The following is a 27,598-nucleotide window of genomic DNA, read 5'->3' as shown; positions in this document are numbered from 1 at the left end:
GTTACTCACTCAGGGGGACTTCCTCGCAACCTTGGATCTCAAGGATGCTTACTTTCACATTCCACTCCATCCATCACACAGGAAATACCTCAGATTCACCATTCAGAATCGGCATTATCAATTCAAGGTCCTTCCTTTCGGAGTGACCACAGCCCCCAGAGTGTTCACGAAATGTCTGGCGACAGTGGCGGCGCACCTCAGGAGACAAAACGTACATGTCTACCCTTATCTGGACGACTGGCTGGTTCAGGCAAAGTCGGCCCAGCAGTGCGCCGCCGACATGTCCCACACCGTTCACCTTCTTCACGGTCTGGGCTTCTCACTGAACTATCCAAAGTCGCACCTTCAGCCGGCCCATGTGCGGCAGTATCTGGGCGCGACGATAGATACCCTGGCGGCCACGGGTCAGCCAACTTCAGCGAGGATCAACAACATCCAGTCGCTAATCCAACAGTTCAGACCGCAACACTCGCTTCCTGCAAGAGTGTTCATGCAGTTGATAGGCATGATGGCCTCCTGCATCTTCATAGTCCCGCACGTGAGGTTGCATATGCGTCCGCTCCAAGAATGCTTGGCGCATCAGTGGACTCAGGCTCAAGGACAGCTAAACGACCTAGTGTTGGTGACGGGTCGGGCATACAACTCTCTGCATTGGTGGACTCCACACAACCTTTGCAAGGGCCGACCGTTCCAGGAGCCTGTTCCACAGATCGTCCTAACGACGGATGCTTCTCTCCAGGGTTGGGGAGCTCATGTGCTCCACTACACAGTGCAGGGACTATGGACAACGCAGCAAAAGAAGATGCACATCAACTACCTGGAGCTGATGGCAATCTTCATGGCACTGAAGTCCTTCAAAGTACATCTGTGCAACAAAGTCGTGTTGATCCGGACGGACAACATGACGGCCATGTACTACATCCAGAAGCAGGGAGGTACGCACTCTCCACAGTTGTCTCATCTGGCTCAGAGCATGTGGAAGTGGGCCATTCAGAGGAACATCTTCCTCATGGCGGAACACCTCCCGGGCACAGACAATCAGATGGCGGACCTGCTCAGCAGGTACAGCCACCAAATGCACAAGTGGGAGATACATCTATCAGTACTCCTCCCGTACTTCCAGCAGTGGGGTCATCCAGAGATAGACCTGTTCGCCACGAGGGAAAACGCAAAATGTAAATGTAAATGTATTGCGATTTATATAGCGCACGTATCACCCGGAGGCATCAAGGCGCTTGCTTTGGGAACCCGTCCTGGCTTTTCCCTGTGAGATAACCCTTACTGGGTATCCCCAGGGTGAAAGCCAGGCATCCCGCAGCGGGTGGGCCGCCGTAGTGGAGATTAAGCAACTATTGCCCAGAGTTGCAGCGTAGGACCCCATGATTAGAATAGGCACCGAGGCGAGAATTATCGAGTCCGTGGACATTTTGGGCTCAGGACCCTGCCGCGTCGGGAATTGAACCCTGGTCCCGGGCCAGACCTCTGCATCAGAGTCTGCCGCTCTAATCAGTGAGCCACACTCCTCAAATGCCAAAGCTTTGCCGCCAGGTTCCCTCACCCACAGTCGCAGGGCAATGCGATATGGATGAACTGGTCAGGCAGATTTGCGTACGCTTTTCCCCCAGCGCCTCTCATACCGCTGGTGGCAAGAAAGCTAATGCAACACTCGATGACACTCATCCTGGTTGCTCCAACGTGGGCACGCCAACCATGGTACACCACGTTTCTAGAACTCTCCGTGGTACCGCATCAAAGGCTGCACCTCACACCCAGGCTCTTGACGCAGAACCATGGCGACATTCAGCATCCGGATCCGCAACAGCTCAATCTGGCGATCTGGCTCCTGAGGTCTTAGAGTTTGGCTACCTTGCCTTGCCTCCAGAATGCATGGATATCATTCGGGAGGCGAGGAAGCCCACCACTAGGGCCTGCTATGCAGCGAAATGGAAGCGGTTTGTCATTTACTGTACTGAACGCCACATCAACCCACTTGATGCGTCCATTCCCAACATCATCTGTTATTTGTTACATCTTTACAAATGCAATCTAGCATATGCTTCCATTCGGATACACTTATCCGCCATAGCGGCTTATCTCCAAAACAGGCAGCATCTCTCCGTTTTCAGGGTGCCTGCCAAGGCGGAAGCGGGTCATCCCTCCCAGGACCCCGCCAGCTCCTGTATGGAACCTCAATGTGGTCCTCACCAGGTTGATGGGCCCACCTTTTGAGCCTCTACATTCCTGTGAGATTCAGTTCTTAACATGGAAAGTGGCGTTTCTCATTGCCATTACGTCTCTACGACATGTTAGTGAGCTACAGGCGCTCACTGTACAAGAGCCATTCATACAGATTCACTCAAACAGGGTGGTGCTGCGCACTAACCCTAAATTTCTTCCTAAAGTGGTTTCGCAGTTTCATGTCAACCAGACCATTGAACTGCCCGCGTTCTTTCAAAACCCAGAAACAGTGGCCGAAAGAATGCTCCACACTCTTGATGTCAAACAAGCTTTGATGTACTACATCGATAGGACAAAAGACTTTAGGAAAACACAACAACTCTTTGTTGCCTTTTCAGCCCAGCACAAAGGCAACCCCATTTCCAAAGCAGGTATAGCCAGGTGGATCGTTAAGTGCATTCAGATTTGCTATCACAGGGCTAAGCGCACTTTGACGGTCCCTCCCAGAGCCCACTCCACCCGCAAGTTGGGGGCCTCTATGGCTTTCCTTGGTAATATCCCTTTGGAAGATATTTGTAGAGCAGCCACATGGTCTACACCACACACATTTACTAAACACTACGGTGTAGATGTGCACTCCAAGCAGCAGGCAGCTGTAGGACAGGCTGTTCTTAAGACACTTTTTCAGACTTCTGCAGCTGGCACAGGCGGCCGCCGTTAATGGAGGGACTGCTATGTATTCTATGCTATAGATATGAATTCAGCAGCCCACATGCCTCGAACTGAATATGCTACTTACCAGTATGCATCTGTTCTTGGCATGTAGGGCTGCTGACATTCATATCGCCCGCCCTCCTCCCCGGCACCTGTAGCGGCTGCAGACTTTTTTACACTTACTCTTAGCATGGCCATCACTTACACTATTACACTCCATCTTTGCCACAATGGCTAAAAACAATCTGGGGATTGAGTCGATGCCCATGCGCACTGTAGTCCAGGGGAGGAGCCACCTATCTCGTGATACATCGAAGACTCTTCCAGGACAACAATGTGCAATCATCCGGACCCAACACTAGGCGGCGATCTATGCAATAGATATGAATGTCAGCAGCCCTACATGCCAAGAACAGATGCATACTGGTAAGTAGCATATTCATTCTGGCTTCCCCTGCTCGAGCTTGGCTCTGCAGCAGGAGGGCAGAATCATGTCTCAGGTCGTCAGCAGCCTTACCTTGCTGTCCGGTTTGAGAAGCCTGCAGGCTGTCCCTTGGTTCGTCTTGTCCTGAGGAAGACCCGCTGTGCCTACTATTCAATCACGCACTTTTCTGGGTTGAAACGTTGACGTGCTAGTCATAATCCTGTCCCTACTCTCTCCGCTCCACCTGAAATGGAAATTTAAATCCCAAGCGATGTAGAGATTTATGTACCTAGGGATGGATGTACTGTTTATATCTCGTTCACACTCCGCACTTTTTTCACCATATCACTTGTCCCGTTTGAGCAGTTTATATGCTCTTGAACTGTGACAGCCTGCTAATGTTATTTCGACACCATGAAATGTAAAAGAATATACTGATTTGTCCCTCAATACAACTTTAGATTTACTCATTTTTGGTGTGTTTTTTGTCTGTCCTTCTCTTACCTTTTCCTTGATTATTACTGAAAAGTTTCAGTACTGTTTTCGATTTGTTATTATTCAGTAGACTTAGAATCAATTCTGTACCCGACAGAGCCAACATTTCCCACATTCCTGTCTGGAAGATGGTCACACCTTCCTGTGACAGGATACCTATTATTCAGCCTTCCCCTGCTCGAGCTTGGATCAGCAGCAGGAGGGCAGAATCGTGTCTCAGGTCGGCAGCAGCCCTAGCTTGCTGTCCGGTTTTGGAAGTCTGGGACCTGGGAGCACTGAGGACCTCCCTAAGGAGCTTTACGGTGCATGGAATCATACTCCCCACACTGTTTACTGTGTCCTACTCTGTAAACCGTGATGATACCAAACTTGACAGGGCTTGTTACAGCCAGTGTAGAGATGGTCCTCGTGTAAGGATTCCCGGCCACGCCATATATGTTAATGGCTGATTCACTGCCAGCCAAGGAGACTGGACTCTGAAGGTTGACGTGGCGTCCTGCTCATGCAGGAGCACCCTTACACTTAGAACCGAGCACCGGGCCTTTGGGACTGAACGGCCTACTAGAGGGGTGACTTAGATGTTTTAAGTGCAGTGATGTTAGATATAAGGAAACGCATATCTTTTGTGCGAGGTGCAAGCACCAGCTCACACAGGCTGCCATGGCAGGCCTGTAGTCAGAGTTTGGAGGGTCCCTTATGGGTGGCACAGTACATACGTCAGCCCATGGGAGACCCCTGGTGTACCCAGGCACCTTAGTACTATGTACTAGGGACTTACTAGGGCACACCAGCAGCCAATTAGGAATGTACCAAGGTTCTCGCCTTAGCCAATTTAGGGAGGAAGCTCAGTGACTGGGGTCCTGATTAGCAGAATCCCAGTCAGACTAGTCAGAAAAACAATTATGACACCAGTGAAAAGTGGGGGTGACCACGAAAGCAGATCCTCCTTTCCTACACGCATCTACTTGCACACGTCCTTCCAGTACTGCCTAAATGAAGGACATAGGAGATACTTAGTGCAAGGTGGAATCACCTCTAGCCTCAACTTCTTCTTCAGCGCAGGACTTTTCAGGCTCTCAGTAAGGACTCACCGGTAATAAGCAATGAGTAAGAATAAACCTTTGCACAGCTGCGCACCAAACATCACGGAGGGAGCCTCCAACGATGCATCCTGCTAGCTCTCATGCACTCACCAACACCCTACATCCACCTCTCCTGGACCCACAGCCCCCAGCATCGCAGCTGCTCACAACCACACAAACCAACCCTCACACACCCAGCACACCACACTCACCCTCAGCACTCGCTCTCTTACCAAATATCCCACAGATATGGGATCTCCTGCTCGACCACACTTTCTTGACCTGCTGTTCCGCAAAGAAACATGGCTTAACCCCACCTCTGCACTGGACATCGCTACAGCCAACCCAGCTGACTACAAGACCACCACACAAGACTGTCGGCACAAGTCCGGAGGCAGTGTCGCCATCGTATTCAAAGACCACATTAGTTGCGCCACCTCTGCAGATACCCACACCAGCTCCATGGGGCACCTCACATTCAAGCTATGCATCACAGCCAACACTTCCCTGTGCAGAACCCTAATATACAGCCCACCATGACCCCGGACCAACTTCCCCAGCAACATCAAGGACTTCGTCGCACCCATCATCATCGACTCCATGACTGTCATCCTCTTTGGAGACCTGAACTTTCTTCAGGAAGACGGCCCTTCTAGAGAGCCTCAGAAATCTCTGCCTCACTCAGCAGATTACCAGATTCACCCTCTCCGTTGGGCTCCTCTTAGACCCAAGTTCCTCTTCCCTCGAACATCACAATTGTCAAGCCGGCACCTATGACCTGAAAATACCATGTCCTCATTAGCTTCAACATCCCCATCCCGCATCAGCACCACCAGACCACCCCGCCGCAACTCTGAAAACATTACAGAAGAGGGCTGGCCTTCCGTCCTCTCGGCACACTGGCCTACGCACTCCAGTAGCATACCGAAAGCCATCAAGTACTTCAACAGTTAGATCACTGCATGTGCCGGCACCCTGGCTCCCTTCCAGCACACCCCAACGACTAATGCATTTTCTGGCTACTGTGGATAGGGAAAGTAATATGGGAGGTGGCATAGCCATCTTCTATCGCTCGGGCTTCGAGGCCACGGGTGACCCTATTCAGCAGATTGGTGCAGAAGCTATGATGTTTAACATTAAAATTGATAACACCCTGGCCTGCCCAGGGCTGCTCCTCTACTGGCACTGGGGCCGCCAACCCCTCTTATACGATCACTGCAAACTCTCATGGGATCCTGTTTAGAGTCCCAGAACTTCACGGGTCTCGGTGACTTCAGTTTTCACCTTGAGTGTGGGAAGAGTGGAGACACGTCCACCCTGTTAGATAACATGGAGGGTTTGGGGCTGACCCTGATAGTCACTGGGCCCACTCACGATGCCGGTCACAGACCAGATGGCATCTTTATGAACAGCCCCAATACTAGCTTGGATAAAATGTTACCACTAACATGGACCGAGAATAAGGCAGTGCTCTTTACACTCCTCTGTCAGGAAAGGAAAGTGATGTCCCGAAGCAAAATGACAGCGATCAGGACTCAACGCTGGCATTAAATCATAAAGATAACCTGGAGGAAGCACTTGTTACATGTCCCCCTAGCTTCGCTCCAGATAGCAATAAGGCTGCTGACAATTTCGATAATTGGATCAGATAAGCAGTTAACCTTTGGCCCCAGAAACAACGAGTAAACAACGAAGGGTTCAACCTTTGGCGCCATGGTACAGTATAGAACTCCAAACCATCAAAGAATCTTGCTCCCGGTGGATCCCTGTCCCCCTCCATTCTTCATCTGGCCTCGGACATGGTGAGCACCTGTGCGACCCCTCCCCTAAATGTCTGTTTGTCAGGGTCCTTCCCCTCTTACTGGAAAAAAGAATCATCAGACCCATTTTGAAGAAACCCTCATTAGACCCCACTGAAGTAAAACATTACCGACCCATATCCTGCCGACCGCTGGCTGCAAAGATTCTAGAAAAACCATCAATCAGGAGTCAACTGGTTACCCAGAACCCAAGGGCCTTCTAGGTTCCGCCCAACACAGATTCAGACCACGTCACTCCACAGCCAGCTCTGGCCTTGGCCACAGAGGAGATTCGTAAACAGTTGGACAGTGGGGGGAGCCGTCCTCATCCAATTGGACCTTTCAGCAGCATTTGATACTGTGAACCGCTGAGTATTAACGCAGAGACTGAGGGAAATAGGAATCAAAGGGAGGGCTCTAACCCTACTCACCTTGTTTCTGACTTCCAGGGAACAGAGGTTGTGGAGTTCGGAAAGGGCCCATCACTTTGGAATCAGCCATGGCGGCCAGCGGAGGCTGGGCAGTGCCCTGAATCTACCGGGAAGACAAGAAACCTAGGAATTTTGTTAGACGATAGTTAGACCTGGCACCATTGACGTGGGTCTCCCTTCCATTTTTTGTTACTGTGCCTCGTGTTTTGCTGGTGTTAGCTGCTCAGAGCACTGTGCCACTGCCAATCAGTGCCACAGTGCAAGTGCTCCCTGTATACAATGTAAATATTGATTGGGTTCCATAATTGGCTCATTTGGTTTACTGTCAGACCCCAGTAAAGTGCACCAAGAGTGCCCAGGGCTTGTAACTTCAAATGCTGCTAGTGGGCTTGCAGCACTGGTTGTGCCACCCACAGAAGCAACCTTGTAAAATGTGTCTAAAGTCTGCCATTGCAGAACCTGCGTGCAGTCTGGTACTGTCATGCCGACTGGGCAAGTGCACCCACTTGGCAGTCCCTAAACCTTCCCTTTACTTCATGTGAGTCACCCCTATGGTACGCCCAAGGGCAGGGTGCATTGTAAGCATAAGGCAGGACAAGCGCTGATTTGTGTGGTATGTCCTAATAGTGAATTACAGCCATTTTCGTTTTTCACTATTGCAAGGCTACCTGTTCTCATAGGCCAGAATGGGCTGATGGAATTATTACACTCTATAATCCTGACAGACTCAGGGAACATGGTAGAAATTTGAGTTTAGTATGCCTGAACTCAGAATAATAAAATACATCTTTTAGTGAAGTTGATTTTAATATTCTGTGTTTGCAAATACCACTTTTAGAAAGTAGGTATTTGCTTGCCTAACCATTTCAGCCCGCCTCTGCTAGGATGTGTATCTGCTGTCTGGTTCTGTGAGTGACAGGGCTGGGGAATTCCAGGAGACAGGCTGGGGCAGCCCGATGGCGAATAGAGAGATTTACATCCAGATGGGTGGGAGGAGTACACCTGGGCTCTGAATAGGATTTTGCCTTCCCACCACAATGCTGGCTCCACCCCCTGGGGAGCGTCTGATGTCTCTGCCCTGCACACTGAATAGAGAAGCCAGTCATGTAAACAAAGTACTCCAGAACTGGGCTGAACTAGGCAAAGGCCCCCTGGCCTGAAAGAACAAAAGAATTGTGGTATACGTATTGGGACCCTGAGCCCAAGAAATCAGATTCTGCTTTGACAAGAAGAAACCTCTGCCCGACGAGAAGGAACTGGGAAAACTGTAAGGAGGAGTACTGTCCCTGACCTGGGGGATTGGCCTGCAGTGGTTGCCTAGCTGCTGAAGGAGAGGAGAAAGACTGGAAAAGACTTTTGCATCAACTTGTGCTTAAAGATCTCCAAGGGCTTGTGGGTGAGCTTGCCTCCTGAACGAAGTCCCAGGACTAGTGGACTTCCCCCGCCTTAAAGAGAGCTGCTGGAAAACGCTGATTTCCCTGTAATACTGAAGCAGAGAGCTGTGTGCGCCTCGAAGACTCGACTTCTGTGAAGCCTCGTGCCAGGTCTCCGCCCGATCAAAGCGACTCCGTGCCCCCCAACGAGCCGTAGCTTGCACCGTGAAAGGAGGGCCCCGCCCTGCACACCCCTTCACCCTCCCTCTTCGAGCCGCACTGCTCGACGCACACCCTGCCGCTGGCATTGAAGATACGAGCGAGTAGAGTGGCTGGGTACGTCTCGCACACCTGCAGTGTACTGTCCGCCTCACACGGCGCTGTCTGGGATTGGAAGGCGCCCCGCTTTTTAAAGGTACGGCTCGTACGCCGCAACAACCCTCAACCGCACACCGCATCGTCCCTCTTGGCAAAGCGACTCCGTGCCCCAACGAGCCGTAGCTCGCAACGTAGAGGAGGACACCGCCGCGTGCAACGCTGTTGTCTTCACTGCATCGTCCGTGACGAACTCTTCCATCAAAGGTACTGTGTACGACTCGCACTCCGTCTTTGAGCGCATCGGACAGAAGCGTCCACTGCGCGTGTTACTCTTTTTGGGTTCAGTTCATCACCGGAAAGGGCCAAACGAAGGAATACGAATCGCACAGACTTAAAAGATACGCTTGAAACGAGAACTCTTATTTGCTAATATTATGATGGTAATTTTTGTCCTTTTGTTGGTCTTGTGCTAAGTAATATATAAAAGTTATAAAAGTTAACTATTTTTATACAAAACTAGTGTGGAGTCCATGTGTGGTGTTGTCACTGAGTACTGTATGTGTTCACAAATGCTTAGCCTATAACGCCTCTGAGATAAGCCTTGTCTTCTCGCGCCACACTACCTAAAGGATGAGCAGGGGTTATTTTAGAGGGTAATCCCCCTCATCATGACTAGAGGAGATGGTCCCTGCTTGTCACAATGTGCCAACCAGAGACCCCCAATTCTAACATTGGTGGTCAGCGGTGAGGATTCTGAATTTGCATTTGTGATTCATGTACAGTGATTGGTGAACACTACTTAGTGAGTTCAGACCATAACGCAGCCACGTACTTTTTGATTTTTGTTTGCCAAGAGATTTCCATTTTGGAGCCCACGGTGTGTAGAAGTAAATCAGTCATGAGCCCACAGTGTGTAGAAGTAAATCATTCTTGAGCCCACGGTGTGTGGAAGTAAATCAGTCATGAACCCACGGTGTGTGGTGTGTGGCAGTAAATCAGTCCTGAGCCCACGGTGTGGGGAAGTAAATCAGTCCTGAGCCCACGGTATGCGGAAGTAAATCAGTCATTAGCCCACGGAGTGTGGCAGTAAATCAGTCATGAGCCCACGGTGCGTGGACGTAAATCAGTCATGAGCCCACGGTGCGTGGCAGTAAATCAGTCATGAGCCCACGGTGCGTGGCAGTTAATCAGTCATGAGCCCACGGTGCATGGACGTAAATCAGTCATGAGCCCACGGTGCGTTGTAAGAGGACTTTCTTATGATCTCGCAGTATGTGGTAGGGTTGCTTTCTCGAACCCAACAGTGTCTGGTAGAGAATTTACTCATGAGCCCACAGTATGTGATAGAGAGACCTCCTCATGAGCCAGTGATGTATGTTAGTGCAACCTGTTCTTGAGCCAAGCGGGATCTGATTGGGCAGCCCCTCATGAGCCACCTGTGTGGGGTGGAGGGGCCTCTTCATAAACAGCAGTATTTGGTTGAACAGCACTCTGAAAGCCAGTAGAATGTGTTAGGAAGCCACACATGAGCTAACACTGTGTGATAAGGGTGCGCCTTATAAGCCAGCAGTGCGGAAGGACAGCCCCTTATGAGCCAGCGGAGTGTTGTCGAATAGCTGGCCTTCATCATCCAGTGGAGTGTGAAGGGCAGGCTGTGCACAAACCAGAGGTGTGTTGCAGCGCAGCCCCTCATGAGCCTGCGGTGTGTGAAGGGCAGGCTGTGCTCAAACCAGAGGTGTGTTGTAGCGCAGCCCCTCATAAGCCAGCGGTGTGTGAAGGGCAGGCTGTGCACAAACCAGAGGTGTGTCGCAGCGCAGCCCCTCATGAGCCTGCGGTGTGTGAAGGGCAGGCTGTGCACAAACCAGAGGTGTGTAGCAGCGCAGCCCCTCATGAGCCCGCGGTGTGTGAAGGGCAGGCTGTGCACAAACCGGAGGTGTGTCGCAGCGCACCCCCTCATGAGCTCGTGATGTGTGAAGGGCAGGCTGTGCACAAACCAGCGGTGTGTAGCAGCGCAGCTCTCTCATGAGCCAGCGGTGTGATCATTTTGTGCTAATTGGTTTGAAGGAATTCCTTCCGCTCTGAGTTTTAATCTGCCTTTTGGGACATTTAATTAGTCCACCATGAGGTAGTTTCATCCTGCTCATCACGTTCACTTTGCACTCTTCTCACTGTACCCAGACGAAGCTCTCAAAGGGACATCATCTCTGCTAGAAAAACTCTCCCAAGTGTCCTCCCATCTCTTGCTTTTTGCTCAGAGAAGGGAGCTGTAGCCCACGCCATAGAATTGACAGTCACGGTGTAAGGAGGGGGCAGCAGCATGTGATAAGGCGACCCTATCATGAGCCAATTTTATGTAGTAGCCTAACCCTCTCATGAGTTAGCATCATGCATGTGTTAGGGACGTATTCTTATCAGCCAGCCGTGTGTCGTAAAGAAGTGTCTTATGATTCAGAGGTATGTGGTAGGACATGCGCCAGAGGTTAGTCTGGTAGGACATGAGCCCGAGGTGTGTGTGGTAGGACATGCGAAAGAGGTGAGTCTGGTAAGACATGAGCCAGAGGTGAGTCTGGTAGGACATGAGCCGGAGCTGTGTGTGGTAGGACATGAGCCAGAGGTGTGTGGTAGGACATGAGCCCGAGGTGTGTGTGGTAGGACATGCGAAAGAGGTGAGTCTGGTAAGACATGAGCCAGAGGTGAGTCTGGTAGGACATGAGCCGGAGCTGTGTGTGGTAGGACATGAGCCAGAGGTGTGTGGTAGGACATGAGCCGGAGGTGTGTGTGGTAGGACATGCTCCAGAGGTGAGTGTGGTAGGACATGCAGCAGAGGTGAGTGTGGTAGGACATGAGCCGGAGTTGTGTGTGGTAGGACATGAGCCAGAGGTGTGTGTGGTAGGACATGCGCCAGAGGTGTGTGTGGTAGGGCATGAGCCAGAGGTGTGTGTGGTAGGACATGAGCCAGAGGTGTGTGTGGTAGGACATGAGCCAGAGGTGTGTGTGGTAGGACATGCGCCAGAGGTGTGTGTGGTAGGACATGAGCCAGAGGTGTGTGTGGTAGGAAATGAGCCGGAGCTGTGTGTGGTAGGACATGAGCCAGTGGTGTGTGTGGTAGGCCATGAGCCAGAGGTGAGTGTGGTAGGACATGCGCCGGAGGTGTGTGTGGTAGGACATGAGCCGGAGCTGTGTGTGGTAGGACATGAGCCAGAGGTGTGTGTGGTAGGACATGAGCCGGAGGTGTGTGTGGTAGGACATGACCCAGAGGTGTGTGTGGTAGGACATGAGCCAGAGGTGTGTGTGGTAGGACATGAGCCAGAGGTATGCGTGGTAGGATATGAGCCAGAGTTGTGTATGGTAGGACATGCGCCGGAGGTGTGTGTGGTAGGACATGAGCCGGAGCTGTGTGTGGTAGGACATGAGCCAGAGGTGTGTGTGGTAGGATATGAGCCGGAGTTGTGTGTGGTAGGACATGCGCCGGAGGTGTGTGTGGTAGGACATGAGCCGGAGCTGTGTGTGGTAGGACATGAGCCAGAGGTGTGTGTGGTAGGACATGAGCCAGAGGTGTGTGTGGTAGGACATGAGCCAGAGGTGAGTGTGGTAGGACATGAGCCAGAGCTGTGTTTGGTAGTACATGCGCTGGAGGTGTGTGTGGTCGGACATGCGGCAGAGGTGTGTGTGGTAGGACATGCGCCAGAGGTGTGTGTGGTAGGACATGAGCCAGAGGTGAGTCTGGTAGGACATGAGCCGGAGGTGTGTGTGGTATGACATGATCCAGAGATATGTGTGGTAGGATGTGAGCCGGAGGTGTGTGTGGTAGGACATGAGCCGGAGGTGTGCGTGGTTGGACATGCGCCAGAGGTGTGTGTGGTTGGACATGTGCCAGAGATGTGTGTGGTAGGACATGAGCCAGAGGTGTGTGTGGTAGGACATGCGCCAGAGGTGTGTGTGGTAGGACATGAGCCAGAGGTGTGTGTGGTAGGAAATGAGCCGGAGCTGTGTGTGGGAGGACATGCGCCAGAGGTGAGTGTGGTAGGACATGCGCCGGAGGTGTGTGTGGTAGGACATGCGCCGGAGGTGTGTGTGGTAGGACATGAGCCGGAGCTGTGTGTGGTAGGACATGAGCCAGAGGTGTGTGTGGTAGGACATGAGCCAGAGGTGTGTGTGGTAGGATATGAGCCAGAGGTGTGTGTGGTAGGACATGAGCCGGAGTTGTGTGTGGTAGGACATGCACCGGAGGTGTGTGTGGTAGGACATGAGCCGGAGCTGTGTGTGGTAGGACATGAGCCAGACGTGTGTGTGGTAGGACATGAGCTAGAGGTGTGTGTGGTAGGATGTTAGAAAGGCGATCCCGGGGGAGGCAGAAGATGTCTGACTGACCACCCCTAGGTCCACCTCTCCGCCGAGAAGTAGCCGAGCGTTACCGAGAGGCCTCCTGGGTGAGGGCCCTCTCCTAGGATCGTACAGCAGAGTAACCCCAACACTACAAACGGACACCACACAAGAAGATAGTTCTTAGGCTTTATCAAGAGAAAAGGTTGCTTGTTCTTAGCGATATATACAGGCAGATCGGTGGATCTGTAAAGTCTCGTAAAGGAAGGGACAGGGTAGCGGGACAGTCTCAGTACGGGTGTAAGAAGGGATACCCTGCGCACAGCTCTCAATCCTCGAGCCGGGGGTTCCGAGAGGCCGAGCCGCGGCAGCGCCAGCAGGACTCGACAGGTGGTCTTTACCGAGAGGAGGCCGCGGCAGCGCCAGCAGGCCTCGAGGTGGTTTCGGCGAAGATGGGCCGCGGCAGCGCCAGCAGGCTCTCGAGATGGTTCAGCAAAGGGGGGCCGCGGCAGCGCCAGCAGGCTCCCAAGATGGATCAGCAAAGGTGGGCCGCGGCAGCGCCAGCAGGCTCCCAAGATGGTTTTCAGAGAAGGTAGGCCGCGGCAGCGCCAGCAGGCTCTCAGGGTCTCTTCAGGTTACAGGCAAAAGAGTTCTTCTGGTGTCGGCCGCGACAGCGTCAGCAGGGCTTCCAGTCCAGGATACAACTGCCGTCCTACTCCGGGGCTGGCCCAGATATAGGACTAGAGTCCTTTGATGTCCGGACCCTCGCGCCTGGGGGTCAGAGGAGCCGGGATGATGGTGTCCAGACACCCAGCAGGGGGGTGGAGCCAGCGCCCGGGGAGGCCGGAGGGCGATCGATACCAGGCGTCTGGGGACGGCTGGAGGTCCATCGAACTTCCCTCCTCTGGGATCTGTTGAGTGGCCACTCGACCACCTGGGTGGATCTTGGTGCCTCGATGTCGGGGCTTCGCTGGGGCCTTGGTCGGGGCCAAGGCCACGTGGTCGTGACGTGGTGGGTCTAAGATGGAATCGGGCGAGGCCTCGTGCCCAGGACGTGGTTCGTGACGTGATGGCCCAGGATGGAGTTAGGCCGGTAGTGGTGGCCCGGGGTGGTAACCGGACCAGCAGTGTTGGGGCGTGCAGGGCCGGGCAAGGGCCGCCCGAGGCTCGGCAGAGGGCCGATGTCGTTCGGGGCCCACCACGCGGGGGGGTAGGACCACGCCATGAGGCCGGGTCCAACATAGGACATGAGCCAGAGCTGTGTTTGGTAGGACATGCGCCAGAGGTGAGTGTGGTAGGACATGCGCCAGAGGTGTGTGTGGTAGGACATGAGCCAGAGGTGTGTGTGGTAGGACATGAGCCAGAGGTGAGTGTGGTAGGACATGAGCCAGAGCTGTGTTTGGTAGGACATGCTCCGGAGGTGTGTGTGGTTAGACATGCACCAGAGGTGTGTGTGGTAGGACATGCGCCAGAGGTGAGTGTGGTAGGACATGCGCCAGAGGTGTGTGTGGTAGGACATGAGCCAGAGGTGTGTGTGGTAGGACATGAGCCAGAGGTGTGTGTGGTAGGACATGAGCCAGAGGTGAGTGTGGTAGGACATGAGCCAGAGGTGTGTTTGGTAGGACATGCTCCGGAGGTGTGTGTGGTTAGACATGCGCCAGAGGTGTGTGTGGTAGGACATGAGCCAGAGGTGTGCGTGGTTGGACATGAGCCAGAGGTGAGTGTGGTAGGACATGAGCCAGAGCTGTGTTTGGTAGGACATGCTCCGGAGGTGTGTGTGGTTAGACATGCGCCAGAGGTGTGTGTGGTAGGACATGAACCAGAGGTGTGTTTGGTAGGACATGCTCCGTAGGTGTGTGTGGTTAGACATGCGCCAGAGGTGTGTGTGGTAGGACATGAGCCATAGGTGTGTGTGGTAGGACATGAGGCAGAGGTGTGTGTGGTAGGACATGAGCCAGAGGTGAGTGTGGTAGGACATGAGCCAGAGGTGAGTGTGGTAGGACATGAGCCAGAGGTGTGTGTGGTAAGACATGAGCCAGAGGTGTGTGTGGTAGGACATGAGCCAGAGATGTGTGTGGTAGGACATGAGCCAGAGGTGTGTGTGGTAGGACATGAGCCGGAGGTGTGTGGTAGGACATGAGCCGGAGGTGTGTGTGGTAGGACATGAGCCAGAGGTGTGTGTGGTAGGACATTAGCCAGAGGTGTGTGTAGTAGGACATGAGCCAGAGGTGTGTGTGGTAGGAAATGAGCCGGAGCTGTGTGTGGGAGGACATGCGCCAGAGGTGAGTGTGGTAGGACATGCGCCGGAGGTGTGTGTGGTAGGACATGCGCCGGAGGTGTGTGTGGTAGGACATGAGCCGGAGCTGTGTGTGGTAGGACATGAGCCAGAGGTGTGTGTGGTAGGACATGAGCCAGAGGTGTGTGTGGTAGGATATGAGCCAGAGGTGTGTGTGGTAGGACATGAGCCGGAGTTGTGTGTGGTAGGACATGCACCGGAGGTGTGTGTGGTAGGACATGAGTCGGAGCTGTGTGTGGTAGGACATGAGCTAGAGGTGTGTGTGGTAGGACATGAGCCAGAGCTGTGTTTGGTAGGACATGTGCCAGAGGTGAGTGTGGTAGGACATGCGCCAGAGGTGTGTGTGGTAGGACATGAGCCAGAGGTGTGTGTGGTAGGACATGCGCCAGAGGTGTGTGTGGTAGGACATGAGCCAGAGGTGTGTGTGGTAGGAAATGAGCCGGAGCTGTGTGTGGTAGGACATGAGCCAGTGGTGTGTGTGGTAGGCCATGAGCCAGAGGTGAGTGTGGTAGGACATGCGCCGGAGGTATGTGTGGTAGGACATGAGCCGGAGCTGTGTGTGGTAGGACATGAGCCAGAGGTGTGTGTGGTAGGACATGAGCCGGAGGTGTGTGTGGTAGGACATGACCCAGAGGTGTGTGTGGTAGGACATGAGCCAGAGGTGTGTGTGGTAGGACATGAGCCAGAGGTATGCGTGGTAGGATATGAGCCAGAGTTGTGTATGGTAGGACATGCGCCGGAGGTGTGTGTGGTAGGACATGAGCCGGAGCTGTGTGTGGTAGGACATGAGCCGGAGTTGTGTGTGGTAGGATATGAGCCGGAGTTGTGTGTGGTAGGACATGCGCCGGAGGTGTGTGTGGTAGGACATGCGCCGGAGGTGTGTGTGGTAGGACATGAGCCGGAGCTGTGTGTGGTAGGACATGAGCCAGAGGTGTGTGTGGTAGGACATGAGCCAGAGGTGTGTGTGGTAGGACATGAGCCAGAGGTGAGTGTGGTAGGACATGAGCCAGAGCTGTGTTTGGTAGTACATGCGCTGGAGGTGTGTGTGGTTGTACATGCGCCAGAGGTGTGTGTGGTAGGACATGCGCCAGAGGTGTGTGTGGTAGGACATGAGCCAGAGGTGAGTCTGGTAGGACATGAGCCGGAGGTGTGTGTGGTATGACAAGATCCAGAGATATGTGTGGTAGGATGTGAGCCGGAGGTGTGTGTGGTAGGACATGAGCCGGAGGTGTGCGTGGTTGGACATGCGCCAGAGGTGTGTGTGGTTGGACATGTGCCAGAGGTGTGTGTGGTAGGACATGAGCCAGAGGTGTGTGTGGTAGGACATGCGCCAGAGGTGTGTGTGGTAGGACATGAGCCAGAGGTGTGTGTGGTAGGAAATGAGCCGGAGCTGTGTGTGGGAGGACATGCGCCAGAGGTGAGTGTGGTAGGACATGCGCCGGAGGTGTGTGTGGTAGGACATGCGCCGGAGGTGTGTGTGGTAGGACATGAGCCGGAGCTGTGTGTGGTAGGACATGAGCCAGAGGTGTGTGTGGTAGGACATGAGCCAGAGGTGTGTGTGGTAGGATATGAGCCAGAGGTGTGTGTGGTAGGACATGAGCCGGAGTTGTGTGTGGTAGGACATGCACCGGAGGTGTGTGTGGTAGGACATGAGCCGGAGCTGTGTGTGGTAGGACATGAGCCAGACGTGTGTGTGGTAGGACATGAGCTAGAGGTGTGTGTGGTAGGATGTTAGAAAGGCGATCCCGGGGGAGGCAGAAGATGTCTGACTGACCACCCCTAGGTCCACCTCTCCGCCGAGAAGTAGCCGAGCGTTACCGAGAGGCCTCCTGGGTGAGGGCCCTCTCCTAGGATCGTACAGCAGAGTAACCCCAACACTACAAACGGACACCACACAAGAAGATAGTTCTTAGGCTTTATCAAGAGAAAAGGTTGCTTGTTCTTAGCGATATATACAGGCAGATCGGTGGATCTGTAAAGTCTCGTAAAGGAAGGGACAGGGTAGCGGGACAGTCTCAGTACGGGTGTAAGAAGGGATACCCTGCGCACAGCTCTCAATCCTCGAGCCGGGGGTTCCGAGAGGCCGAGCCGCGGCAGCGCCAGCAGGACTCGACAGGTGGTCTTTACGGAGAGGAGGCCGCGGCAGCGCCAGCAGGCCTCGAGGTGGTTTCGGCGAAGATGGGCCGCGGCAGCGCCAGCAGGCTCTCGAGATGGTTCAGCAAAGGGGGGCCGCGGCAGCGCCAGCAGGCTCCCAAGATGGATCAGCAAAGGTGGGCCGCGGCAGCGCCAGCAGGCTCCCAAGATGGTTTTCAGAGAAGGTAGGCCGCGGCAGCGCCAGCAGGCTCTCAGGGTCTCTTCAGGTTACAGGCAAAAGAGTTCTTCTGGTGTCGGCCGCGACAGCGTCAGCAGGGCTTCCAGTCCAGGATACAACTGCCGTCCTACTCCGGGGCTGGCCCAGATATAGGACTAGAGTCCTTTGATGTCCGGACCCTCGCGCCTGGGGGTCAGAGGAGCCAGGATGATGGTGTCCAGACACCCAGCAGGGGGGTGGAGCCAGCGCCCGGGGAGGCCGGAGGGCGATCGATACCAGGCGTCTGGGGACGGCTGGAGGTCCATCGAACTTCCCTCCTCTGGGATCTGTTGAGTGGCCACTCGACCACCTGGGTGGATCTTGGTGCCTCGATGTCGGGGCTTCGCTGGGGCCTTGGTCGGGGCCAAGGCCACGTGGTCGTGACGTGGTGGGTCCAAGATGGAATCGGGCGAGGCCTCGTGCCCAGGACGTGGTTCGTGACGTGATGGCCCAGGATGGAGTTAGGCCGGTAGTGGTGGCCCGGGGTGGTAACCGGACCAGCAGTGTTGGGGCGTGCAGGGCCGGGCAAGGGCCGCCCGAGGCTCGGCAGAGGGCCGATGTCGTTCGGGGCCCACCACGCGGGGGGGTAGGACCACGCCATGAGGCCGGGTCCAACATAGGACATGAGCCAGAGCTGTGTTTGGTAGGACATGCGCCAGAGGTGAGTGTGGTAGGACATGCGCCAGAGGTGTGTGTGGTAGGACATGAGCCAGAGGTGTGTGTGGTAGGACATGAGCCAGAGGTGAGTGTGGTAGGACATGAGCCAGAGCTGTGTTTGGTAGGACATGCTCCGGAGGTGTGTGTGGTTAGACATGCACCAGAGGTGTGTGTGGTAGGACATGCGCCAGAGGTGAGTGTGGTAGGACATGCGCCAGAGGTGTGTGTGGTAGGACATGAGCCAGAGGTGTGTGTGGTAGGACATGAGCCAGAGGTGAGTGTGGTAGGACATGAGCCAGAGGTGTGTTTGGTAGGACATGCTCCGGAGGTGTGTGTGGTTAGACATGCGCCAGAGGTGTGTGTGGTAGGACATGAGCCAGAGGTGTGAGTGGTAGGACATGAGCCAGAGGTGAGTGTGGTAGGACATGAGCCAGAGCTGTGTTTGGTAGGACATGCTCCGGAGGTGTGTGTGGTTAGACATGCGCCAGAGGTGTGTGTGGTAGGACATGAACCAGAGGTGTGTTTGGTAGGACATGCTCCGTAGGTGTGTGTGGTTAGACATGCGCCAGAGGTGTGTGTGGTAGGACATGAGCCATAGGTGTGTGTGGTAGGACATGAGGCAGATGTGTGTGTGGTAGGACATGAGCCAGAGGTGAGTGTGGTAGGACATGAGCCAGAGGTGAGTGTGGTAGGACATGAGCCAGAGGTGTGTGTGGTAAGACATGAGCCAGAGGTGTGTGTGGTAGGACATGAGCCAGAGATGTGTGTGGTAGGACATGAGCCAGAGGTGTGTGTGGTAGGACATGAGCCGGAGGTGTGTGGTAGGACATGAGCCGGAGGTGTGTGTGGTAGGACATGAGCCAGAGGTGTGTGTGGTAGGACATTAGCCAGAGGTGTGTGTAGTAGGACATGAGCCAAAGGTGTGTGTGGTAGGAAATGAGCCGGAGCTGTGTGTGGGAGGACATGCGCCAGAGGTGAGTGTGGTAGGACATGCGCCGGAGGTGTGTGTGGTAGGACATGCGCCGGAGGTGTGTGTGGTAGGACATGAGCCGGAGCTGTGTGTGGTAGGACATGAGCCAGAGGTGTGTGTGGTAGGACATGAGCCAGAGGTGTGTGTGGTAGGATATGAGCCAGAGGTGTGTGTGGTAGGACATGAGCCGGAGTTGTGTTTGGTAGGACATGTGCCAGAGGTGAGTGTGGTAGGACATGCTCCGGAGGTGTGTGTGGTTAGACATGCGCCAGAGGTGTGTGTGGTAGGACATGAGCCAGAGGTGTGTGTGGTAGGACATGAGCCGGAGGTGTGTGCGGTAGGACATGAGCCAGAGGTGAGTGTGGTAGGACATGAGCCAGAGCTGTGTTTGGTAGGACATTGGAGGGCCAGGTCCAACAGACATGCTCCGGAGGTGTGTGTGGTTAGACATGAGCCGGAGGTGTGTGTGGTAGGACATGAGCCGGAGGTGTGTGTGGTAGGACATGAGCCAGAGGTGTGTGTGGTAGGACATGAGCCTGAGGTGTGTGTAGTAGGACATGAGCCAGAGGTGTGTGTGGTAGGACATGAGCCAGAGGTGTGTGTGGTAGGACATGAGCCAGAGCTGTGTTTGGTAGGACATGAGCCAGAAGTGAGTGTGGTAGGACATGAGCCAGAGCTGTGTTTGGTAGGACATGAGCCAGAGCTGTGTTTGGTAGGACATGCTCCGGAGGTGTGTGTGGTAGGACATGAGCCGGAGGTGTGTGTGGTAGGACATGAGCCGGAGGTGTGTGTGGTAGGACATGAGCCAGAGGTGTGTGTGGTAGGACATGAGCCAGAGGTGTGTGTGGTAGGACATGAGCTAGAGGTGTGTGTGGTAGGACATGAGCCAGAGCTGTGTTTGGTAGGACATGTGCCAGAGGTGAGTGTGGTAGGACATGCGCCAGAGGTGTGTGTGGTAGGACATGAGCCAGAGGTGTGTGTGGTAGGACATGAGCCAGAGGTGAGTGTGGTAGGACATGAGCCAGAGCTGTGTTTGGTAGGACATGTGCCAGAGGTGAGTGTGGTAGGACATGCTCCGGAGGTGTGTGTGGTTAGACATGCGCCAGAGGTGTGTGTGGTAGGACATGAGCCAGAGGTGTGTGTGGTAGGACATGAGCCGGAGGTGTGTGCGGTAGGACATGAGCCAGAGGTGAGTGTGGTAGGACATGAGCCAGAGCTGTGTTTGGTAGGACATTGGAGGGCCAGGTCCAACAGACATGCTCCGGAGGTGTGTGTGGTTAGACATGAGCCGGAGGTGTGTGTGGTAGGACATGAGCCGGAGGTGTGTGTGGTAGGACATGAGCCAGAGGTGTGTGTGGTAGGACATGAGCCAGAGGTGTGTGTAGTAGGACATGAGCCAGAGGTGTGTGTGGTAGGACATGCGCCGGAGGTGTGTGTGGTAGGACATGAGCCAGAGGTGTGTGTGGTAGGACATGAGCCAGAAGTGAGTGTGGTAGGACATGAGCCAGAAGTGAGTGTGGTAGGACATGAGCCAGAGCTGTGTTTGGTAGGACATGAGCCAGAAGTGAGTGTGGTAGGACATGAGCCAGAGCTGTGTTTGGTAGGACATGAGCCAGAGCTGTGTTTGGTAGGACATGCTCCGGAGGTGTGTGTGGTAGGACATGAGCCGGAGGTGTGTGTGGTAGGACATGAGCCAGAGGTGTGTGTAGTAGGACATGAGCCAGAGGTGTGTGTGGTAGGACATGCGCCGGAGGTGTGTGTGGTAGGACATGAGCCAGAGGTGAGTGTGGTAGGACATGAGCCAGAGCTGTGTTTCGTAGGACATGCTCCGGAGGTGTGTGTGGTTAGACATGCACCAGAGGTGTGTGTGGTAGGACATGCGCCAGAGGTGAGTGTGGTAGGACATGCGCCAGAGGTGTGTGTGGTAGGACATGAGCCAGAGGTGTGTGTGGTAGGACATGAGCCAGAGGTGAGTGTGGTAGGACATGAGCCAGAGGTGTGTTTGGTAGGACATGCTCCGGAGGTGTGTGTGGTTAGACATGCGCCAGAGGTGTGTGTGGTAGGACATGAGCCAGAGGTGTGTGTGGTAGGACATGAGCCAGAGGTGAGTGTGGTAGGACATGAGCCAGAGGTGTGTGTGGTAGGACATGAGCCAGAGGTGAGTGTGGTAGGACATGAGCCAGAGGTGTGTTTGGTAGGACATGCTCCGGAGGTGTGTGTGGTTAGACATGCTCCGGAGGTGTGTGTGGTAGGACATGAGCCGGAGGTGTGTGTGGTAGGACATGAGCCAGAGGTGTGTGTAGTAGGACATGAGCCAGAGGTGTGTGTGGTAGGACATGCGCCGGAGGTGTGTGTGGTAGGACATGAGCCAGAGGTGTGTGTGGTAGGACATGAGCCAGAAGTGAGTGTGGTAGGACATGAGCCAGAAGTGAGTGTGGTAGGACATGAGCCAGAGCTGTGTTTGGTAGGACATGAGCCAGAAGTGAGTGTGGTAGGACATGCTCCGGAGGTGTGTGTGGTAGGACATGAGCCGGAGGTGTGTGTGGTAGGACATGAGCCAGAGGTGTGTGTAGTAGGACATGAGCCAGAGGTGTGTGTGGTAGGACATGCGCCGGAGGTGTGTGTGGTAGGACATGAGCCAGAGGTGAGTGTGGTAGGACATGAGCCAGAGCTGTGTTTGGTAGGACATGCTCCGGAGGTGTGTGTGGTTAGACATGCACCAGAGGTGTGTGTGGTAGGACATGCGCCAGAGGTGAGTGTGGTAGGACATGCGCCAGAGGTGTGTGTGGTAGGACATGAGCCAGAGGTGTGTGTGGTAGGACATGAGCCAGAGGTGAGTGTGGTAGGACATGAGCCAGAGGTGTGTTTGGTAGGACATGCTCCGGAGGTGTGTGTGGTTAGACATGCGCCAGAGGTGTGTGTGGTAGGACATGAGCCAGAGGTGTGTGTGGTAGGACATGAGCCAGAGGTGAGTGTGGTAGGACATGAGCCAGAGGTGTGTGTGGTAGGACATGAGCCAGAGGTGAGTGTGGTAGGACATGAGCCAGAGGTGTGTGTGGTAGGACATGAGCCGGAGGTGTGTGTGGTAGGACATGAGCCGGAGGTGTGTGTGGTAGGACATGAGCCGGAGGTGTGTGTGGTAGGACATGAGCCAGAGGTGTGTGTAGTAGGACATGAGCCAGAGGTGTGTGTGGTAGGACATGCGCCGGAGGTGTGTGTGGTAGGACATGAGCCAGAAGTGAGTGTGGTAGGACATGAGCCAGAGCTGTGTTTGGTAGGACATGAGCCAGAAGTGAGTGTGGTAGGACATGCTCCGGAGGTGTGTGTGGTAGGACATGAGCTGGAGGTGTGTGTGGTAGGACATGAGCCAGAGGTGTGTGTGGTAGGACATGAGCCGGAGGTGTGTGTGGTAGGACATGCGCCGGAGGTGTGTGTGGTAGGACATGAGCCGGAGGTGTGTGTGGTAGGACATGAGCCGGAGGTGTGTGTGGTAGGACATGAGCCAGAGGTGTGTGTGGTAGGACATGAGCCAGAGGTGTGTGTGGTAGGACATGAGCCAGAGGTGTGTGTAGTAGGACATGAGCCAGAGGTGTGTGTGGTAGGACAGCCCCTCATGAGCAAGTCCTGTGTGATAGGGCATCTTCTCATGGTGTTTAAGAGGCCAGTCTCTCGTGCGCCAGAGGTTTGTGGAAGGCAGAGGTGTGTGTAAAGGGAGCCCTTTGTGAGCCGGGAATGATTTAAGGGATGTCTTCTATTGATCCAGTAGTGAGTGATAGACCGCCCCTCATGGGCCTGTAGTGTGTGGTAAGGTAGCCTCAAGCGCGAGGGTTATGCGTAGGACAGTCCCTTATGAACTGGTGGTGTGTGGATGGGGGTAGCCTCATGAGCCAGCATTGTGTGATAGAGAGGCCGCTCATGAGCCAGAGGTGTGTGGAGACCCGCCCCCTCATACGTCAGTGATGTATGTGCTAGGCCAGTCCCTCGTGAGTCAGACATATGTGGAAAGGAGCCATCATGAGCCTATAATGTTTCTAGGATCGTCCTTTCCTGATCGAGAGCCGCGTGGGAGGACGAGCCCTGGTGAGCCAGGGTTGTCCTGTAGGAGAGCCTGCTTCTGGTCATGTCTGCTCGTTCGTCTGAAGCCCCTGCTTCCTGGTGACACCCGGTATCCATCCCACTGTCTCCCCCTATTTTTCCACCAAGGTTTTGTCGCACAAGCGTGGCCCAGACTGGGGCTTGGTGCATATGTCCCCCTTCCTGTGAATGTCCTCCTTGCAGCCATCCCTGTCTTGTGTTTTCGAACAGGCGTCCCCGAAGAGCCGGACCACCACCTGTCGAGCCCAGAAGAAGTGTTCCATTCGGGGCATTCCCGCAACTCCAGCTATGCCAGTCAGCACTCCAGAGTATCCGGTGAGTAAGGATGTGATTCTTGGCTCCCTCCCCTGCTCTGGCCTGTCCTTTCACTCTTCGGCCTCCTGCTATCCTTCACCCTCCGATCCCACAACTCTGTCTCTCTGCAACTCTCCCCATCCTGTAATACTCTGCAACCCTCTCCCTCTTTGACTCTCCGCTCCCTCTGTTCATGTGCCATGCCTGACCCATCACCCTCTGTGCCCTCTGTCCATGTGCCAGGCTCACCCCTCACCCTGTGTGCCCTCTGTCCATGTGCCAGGCCTGACCCATCACCCTGTGTGCCCTCTGTCCATGTGCCAGGCCTGACCCATCACCCTGTGTGCCCTCTGTCCATGTGCCATGCCTGACCCATCACCCTCTGTGCCCTCTGTCCATGTGCCAGGCTCACCCCTCACCCTGTGTGCCCTCTGTCCATGTGCCATGCCTGACCCATCACCCTGTGTGCCCTCTGTCCATGTGCCATGCCTGACCCATCACCCTGTGTGCCCTCTGTCCATGTGCCATGCCTGACCCATCACCCAGTGTGCCCTCTGTCGATGTGCCATGCCTGAGCCATCACCCTCTGTTCCCTCTGTCCATGTGCCATGCCTGACCCATCACCCAGTGTGCCCTCTGTCGATGTGCCATGCCTGAGCCATCACCCTCTGTTCCCTCTGTCCATGTGCCAGGCTCACCCCTCACCCTGTGTGCCCTCTGTTCATGTGCCAGGCCTGACCCATCACCCTGTGTGCCCTCTGTCCATGTGCCATGCCTGACCCATCACCCAGTGTGCCCTCTGTCGATGTGCCATGCCTGAGCCATCACCCTGTGTGCCCTCTGTCCATGTGCCATGCCCGACCCATCACCCTGTGTGCCCTCTGTCCATGTGCCATGCCTGACCCATCACCCTGTGCCCTCTGTCCATGTGCCATGCCTGACCCATCACCCTCTGTGCCCTCTGTCCATGTGCCATGCCTGAGCCATCACCCTGTGGGCCCTTTTTCCATGTGCCATGCCTGACCCATGACCCTGAGTGCCCTCTGTTCATGTGCCATGCCTGACCCATCACCCTCTGTGCCCTCTGTCCATGTGCCATGCCTGACCCATCACCCTCTGTGCCCTCTGTCCATGTGCCATGCCTGACCCATCACCCTCTGTGCCCTCTGTCCATGTTCCAGGCTCACCCCTCACCCTGTGTGCCCTCTGTCCATGTGCCATGCCTGACCCATCACCCTGAGTGCCCTCTGTTCATGTGCCATGCCTGACCCATCACCCTGTGTGCCCTCTGTCCATGTGCCATGCCTGACCCATCACCCTGTGTGCCCTCTGTCCATGTGCCATGCCCGACCCATCACCCTCTGTGCCCTCTGTCCATGTGCCATGCCGGACCCATCACCCTGTGTGCCCTCTGTCCATGTGCCATGCCCGACCCATCACCCTGTGTGCCCTCTGTCCATGTGCCATGCCTGAGCCATCACCCTGTGTGCCCTCTGTCCATGTGCCATGCCTGAGCCATCGCCCTCTGTGCCCTTTGTCCCATGTGCCATGCCTGACCCATCACCCTGTGTGCCCTCTGTCCATGTGCCATGCCTGACCCATCACCCTGTGTGCCCTCTGTCCATGTGCCATGCCTGACCCATCACCCTGTGCCCTCTGTCCACGTGCCATGCCCGACCCATCACCCTGTGTGCCCTCTGTCCACGTGCCATGCCCGACCCATCACCCTGAGGGCCCTCTGTCCACGTGCCATGCCCGACCCATCACCCTGTGCCCTCTGTCCACGTGCCATGCCCGACCCATCACCCTGTGTGCCCTCTGTCCATGTGCCATGCCTGACCCATCACCCTCTGTGCCCTCTGTCCATGTGCCATGCCTGACCCATCACCCTGAGTGCCCTCTGTTCATGTGCCATGCCTGAGCCATCACCCTGTGTGCCCTCTGTCCATGTGCCATGCCTGAGCCATCGCCCTCTGTGCCCTCTGTCCATGTGCCATGCCTGACCCATCACCCTGTGTGCCCTCTGTCCATGTGCCATGCCTGACCCATCACCCTGTGCCCTCTGTCCACGTGCCATGCCCGACCCATCACCCTGTGTGCCCTCTGTCCACGTGCCATGCCCGACCCATCACCCTGAAGGCCCTCTGTCCACGTGCCATGCCCGACCCATCACCCTGTGCCCTCTGTCCACGTGCCATGCCCGACCCATCACCCTGTGTGCCCTCTGTCCATGTGCCATGCCTGACCCATCACCCTGTGTGCCCTCTGTCCATGTGCCATGCCTGACCCATCACCCTGTGTGCCCTCTGTCCATGTGCCATGCCTGACCCATCACCCTGTGTGCCCTCTGTCCATGTGCCATGCCTGACCCATCACCCTGTGTGCCCTCTGTCCATGTGCCATGCCTGACCCATCACCCTGTGTGCCCTCTGTCCATGTGCCAGGCTCACCCCTCACCCTGTGTGCCCTCTGTCCATGTGCCATGCCGGACCCATCACCCTGTGTGCCCTCTGTCCATGTGCCATGCCCGACCCATCACCCTGTGTGCCCTCTGTCCATGTGCCATGCCTGACCCATCACCCTGTGTGCCCTCTGTCCATGTGCCATGCCTGACCCATCCCCCTGTGTGCCCTCTGTCCATGTGCCATGCCTGACCCATCACCCTGTGTGCCCTCTGTCCATGTGCCATGCCTGACCCATCACCCTGTGTGCCCTCTGTCCATGTGCCAGGCTCACCCCTCACCCTGTGTGCCCTCTGTCCATGTGCCAGGCTCACCCCTCACCCTGTGTGCCCTCTGCCCATGTGCCAGGCTCACCCTCCTCCTCTGCCCTCCTCCTTGTAGGGTACAGCACTGAGCACTCCCACTCCTCCAGCCTCTCAGACCTCACCCACCGGCGGACCACCTCCACGAGCAGCAGCGCCTCGGCCTCGGGGGGCCTGAACCCCGAGGCCACCCAGGGCGAGAAGGAGCACAAGCCGGACCGGCCACCTCGTCCACCGAGACCCCCACTCCTAAGTGACCGCGCGCTCCGGTAAGGATGAATGAATGAATGACTTGCAGAGCGTTGCACCGCTGCCTACAGAACAGTCTGCAGGACTTATCAAGGAAAGTCTGCGCTTCTTACCTGAACTAACCAGTGCTGGGGAGGGATCCAGTGCAGGAGGGAAGGATCCAGTGCTGGGGAGGGATCCAGTGCAGGAGGGAAGGATCCAGTGCTGGGGAGGGATCCAGTACTGGATTGAGGGGTCCAGTGCAGGATGGAGGGGTCCAGTGCTGGATGGAGGGGTCCAGTGCTGGAGGGAGGGATCCAGTGCTGGAGGGAGGGACCCAGTGCAGGAGGGAAATACCCAGTGCAGGGGGGAAGGACCCAGTGCATGAGGGTGGGATCCAGTGCTGGATGGAGGGACCCAGTACTGGAGGGAAGGACCCAGTGCAGGAGGGAGGGACCCAGTGCTGGAGGGAAGGATCCAGTGCAGGAGGAAGGGAGGGATCCAGTGCAGGAGGGAGGGATCCAGTGCAGGAGGGAGGGATCCAGTGCAGGAGGGAGGGATCCAGTGCTGGATGGAGGGACCCAGTACTGGAGGGAAGGACCCAGTGCAGGAGGGAAGGACCCAGTGCAGGAGGGAAGGACCCAGTGCAGGAGGGAAGGACCCAGTGCAGGAGGGAGGGATCCAGTGCAGGAGGGATCCAGTGCAGGAGGGATGGATCCAGTGCAGGAGGGAAGGATCCTGTGCTGGAGGGAAGGATCCAGTGCTGGATGGAGGGATCCAGTGCAGGAGGGAAGGATCCAGTAGTGG

The 27,598-nt window shown here is 55.4% G+C and overlaps 1 protein-coding gene across 2 annotated transcripts in view; it reads left to right on the top strand.

Annotated features, from left to right (window-relative positions):
• EEIG1 (estrogen-induced osteoclastogenesis regulator 1) overlaps window positions 1-27,598 on the top strand; it is a 379,290-nt gene that overhangs the window by 295,785 nt on the left and 55,907 nt on the right. For both annotated transcript variants that reach the window (XM_078646674.1, XM_078646675.1), the window contains 2 exons: window positions 23,716-23,820; window positions 26,643-26,832. In XM_078646674.1, the coding sequence (XP_078502800.1) occupies window positions 23,716-23,820; window positions 26,643-26,832 (295 nt within the window). The remainder of the gene's footprint in view (window positions 1-23,715; window positions 23,821-26,642; window positions 26,833-27,598) is intronic.

Source organism: Lissotriton helveticus, chromosome 5_2 (assembly GCF_964261635.1).
Source record: "Lissotriton helveticus chromosome 5_2, aLisHel1.1, whole genome shotgun sequence".
Taxonomy (NCBI): domain Eukaryota; kingdom Metazoa; phylum Chordata; class Amphibia; order Caudata; family Salamandridae; genus Lissotriton; species Lissotriton helveticus.
This window is presented reverse-complemented; position numbering and strand designations above follow the sequence as displayed.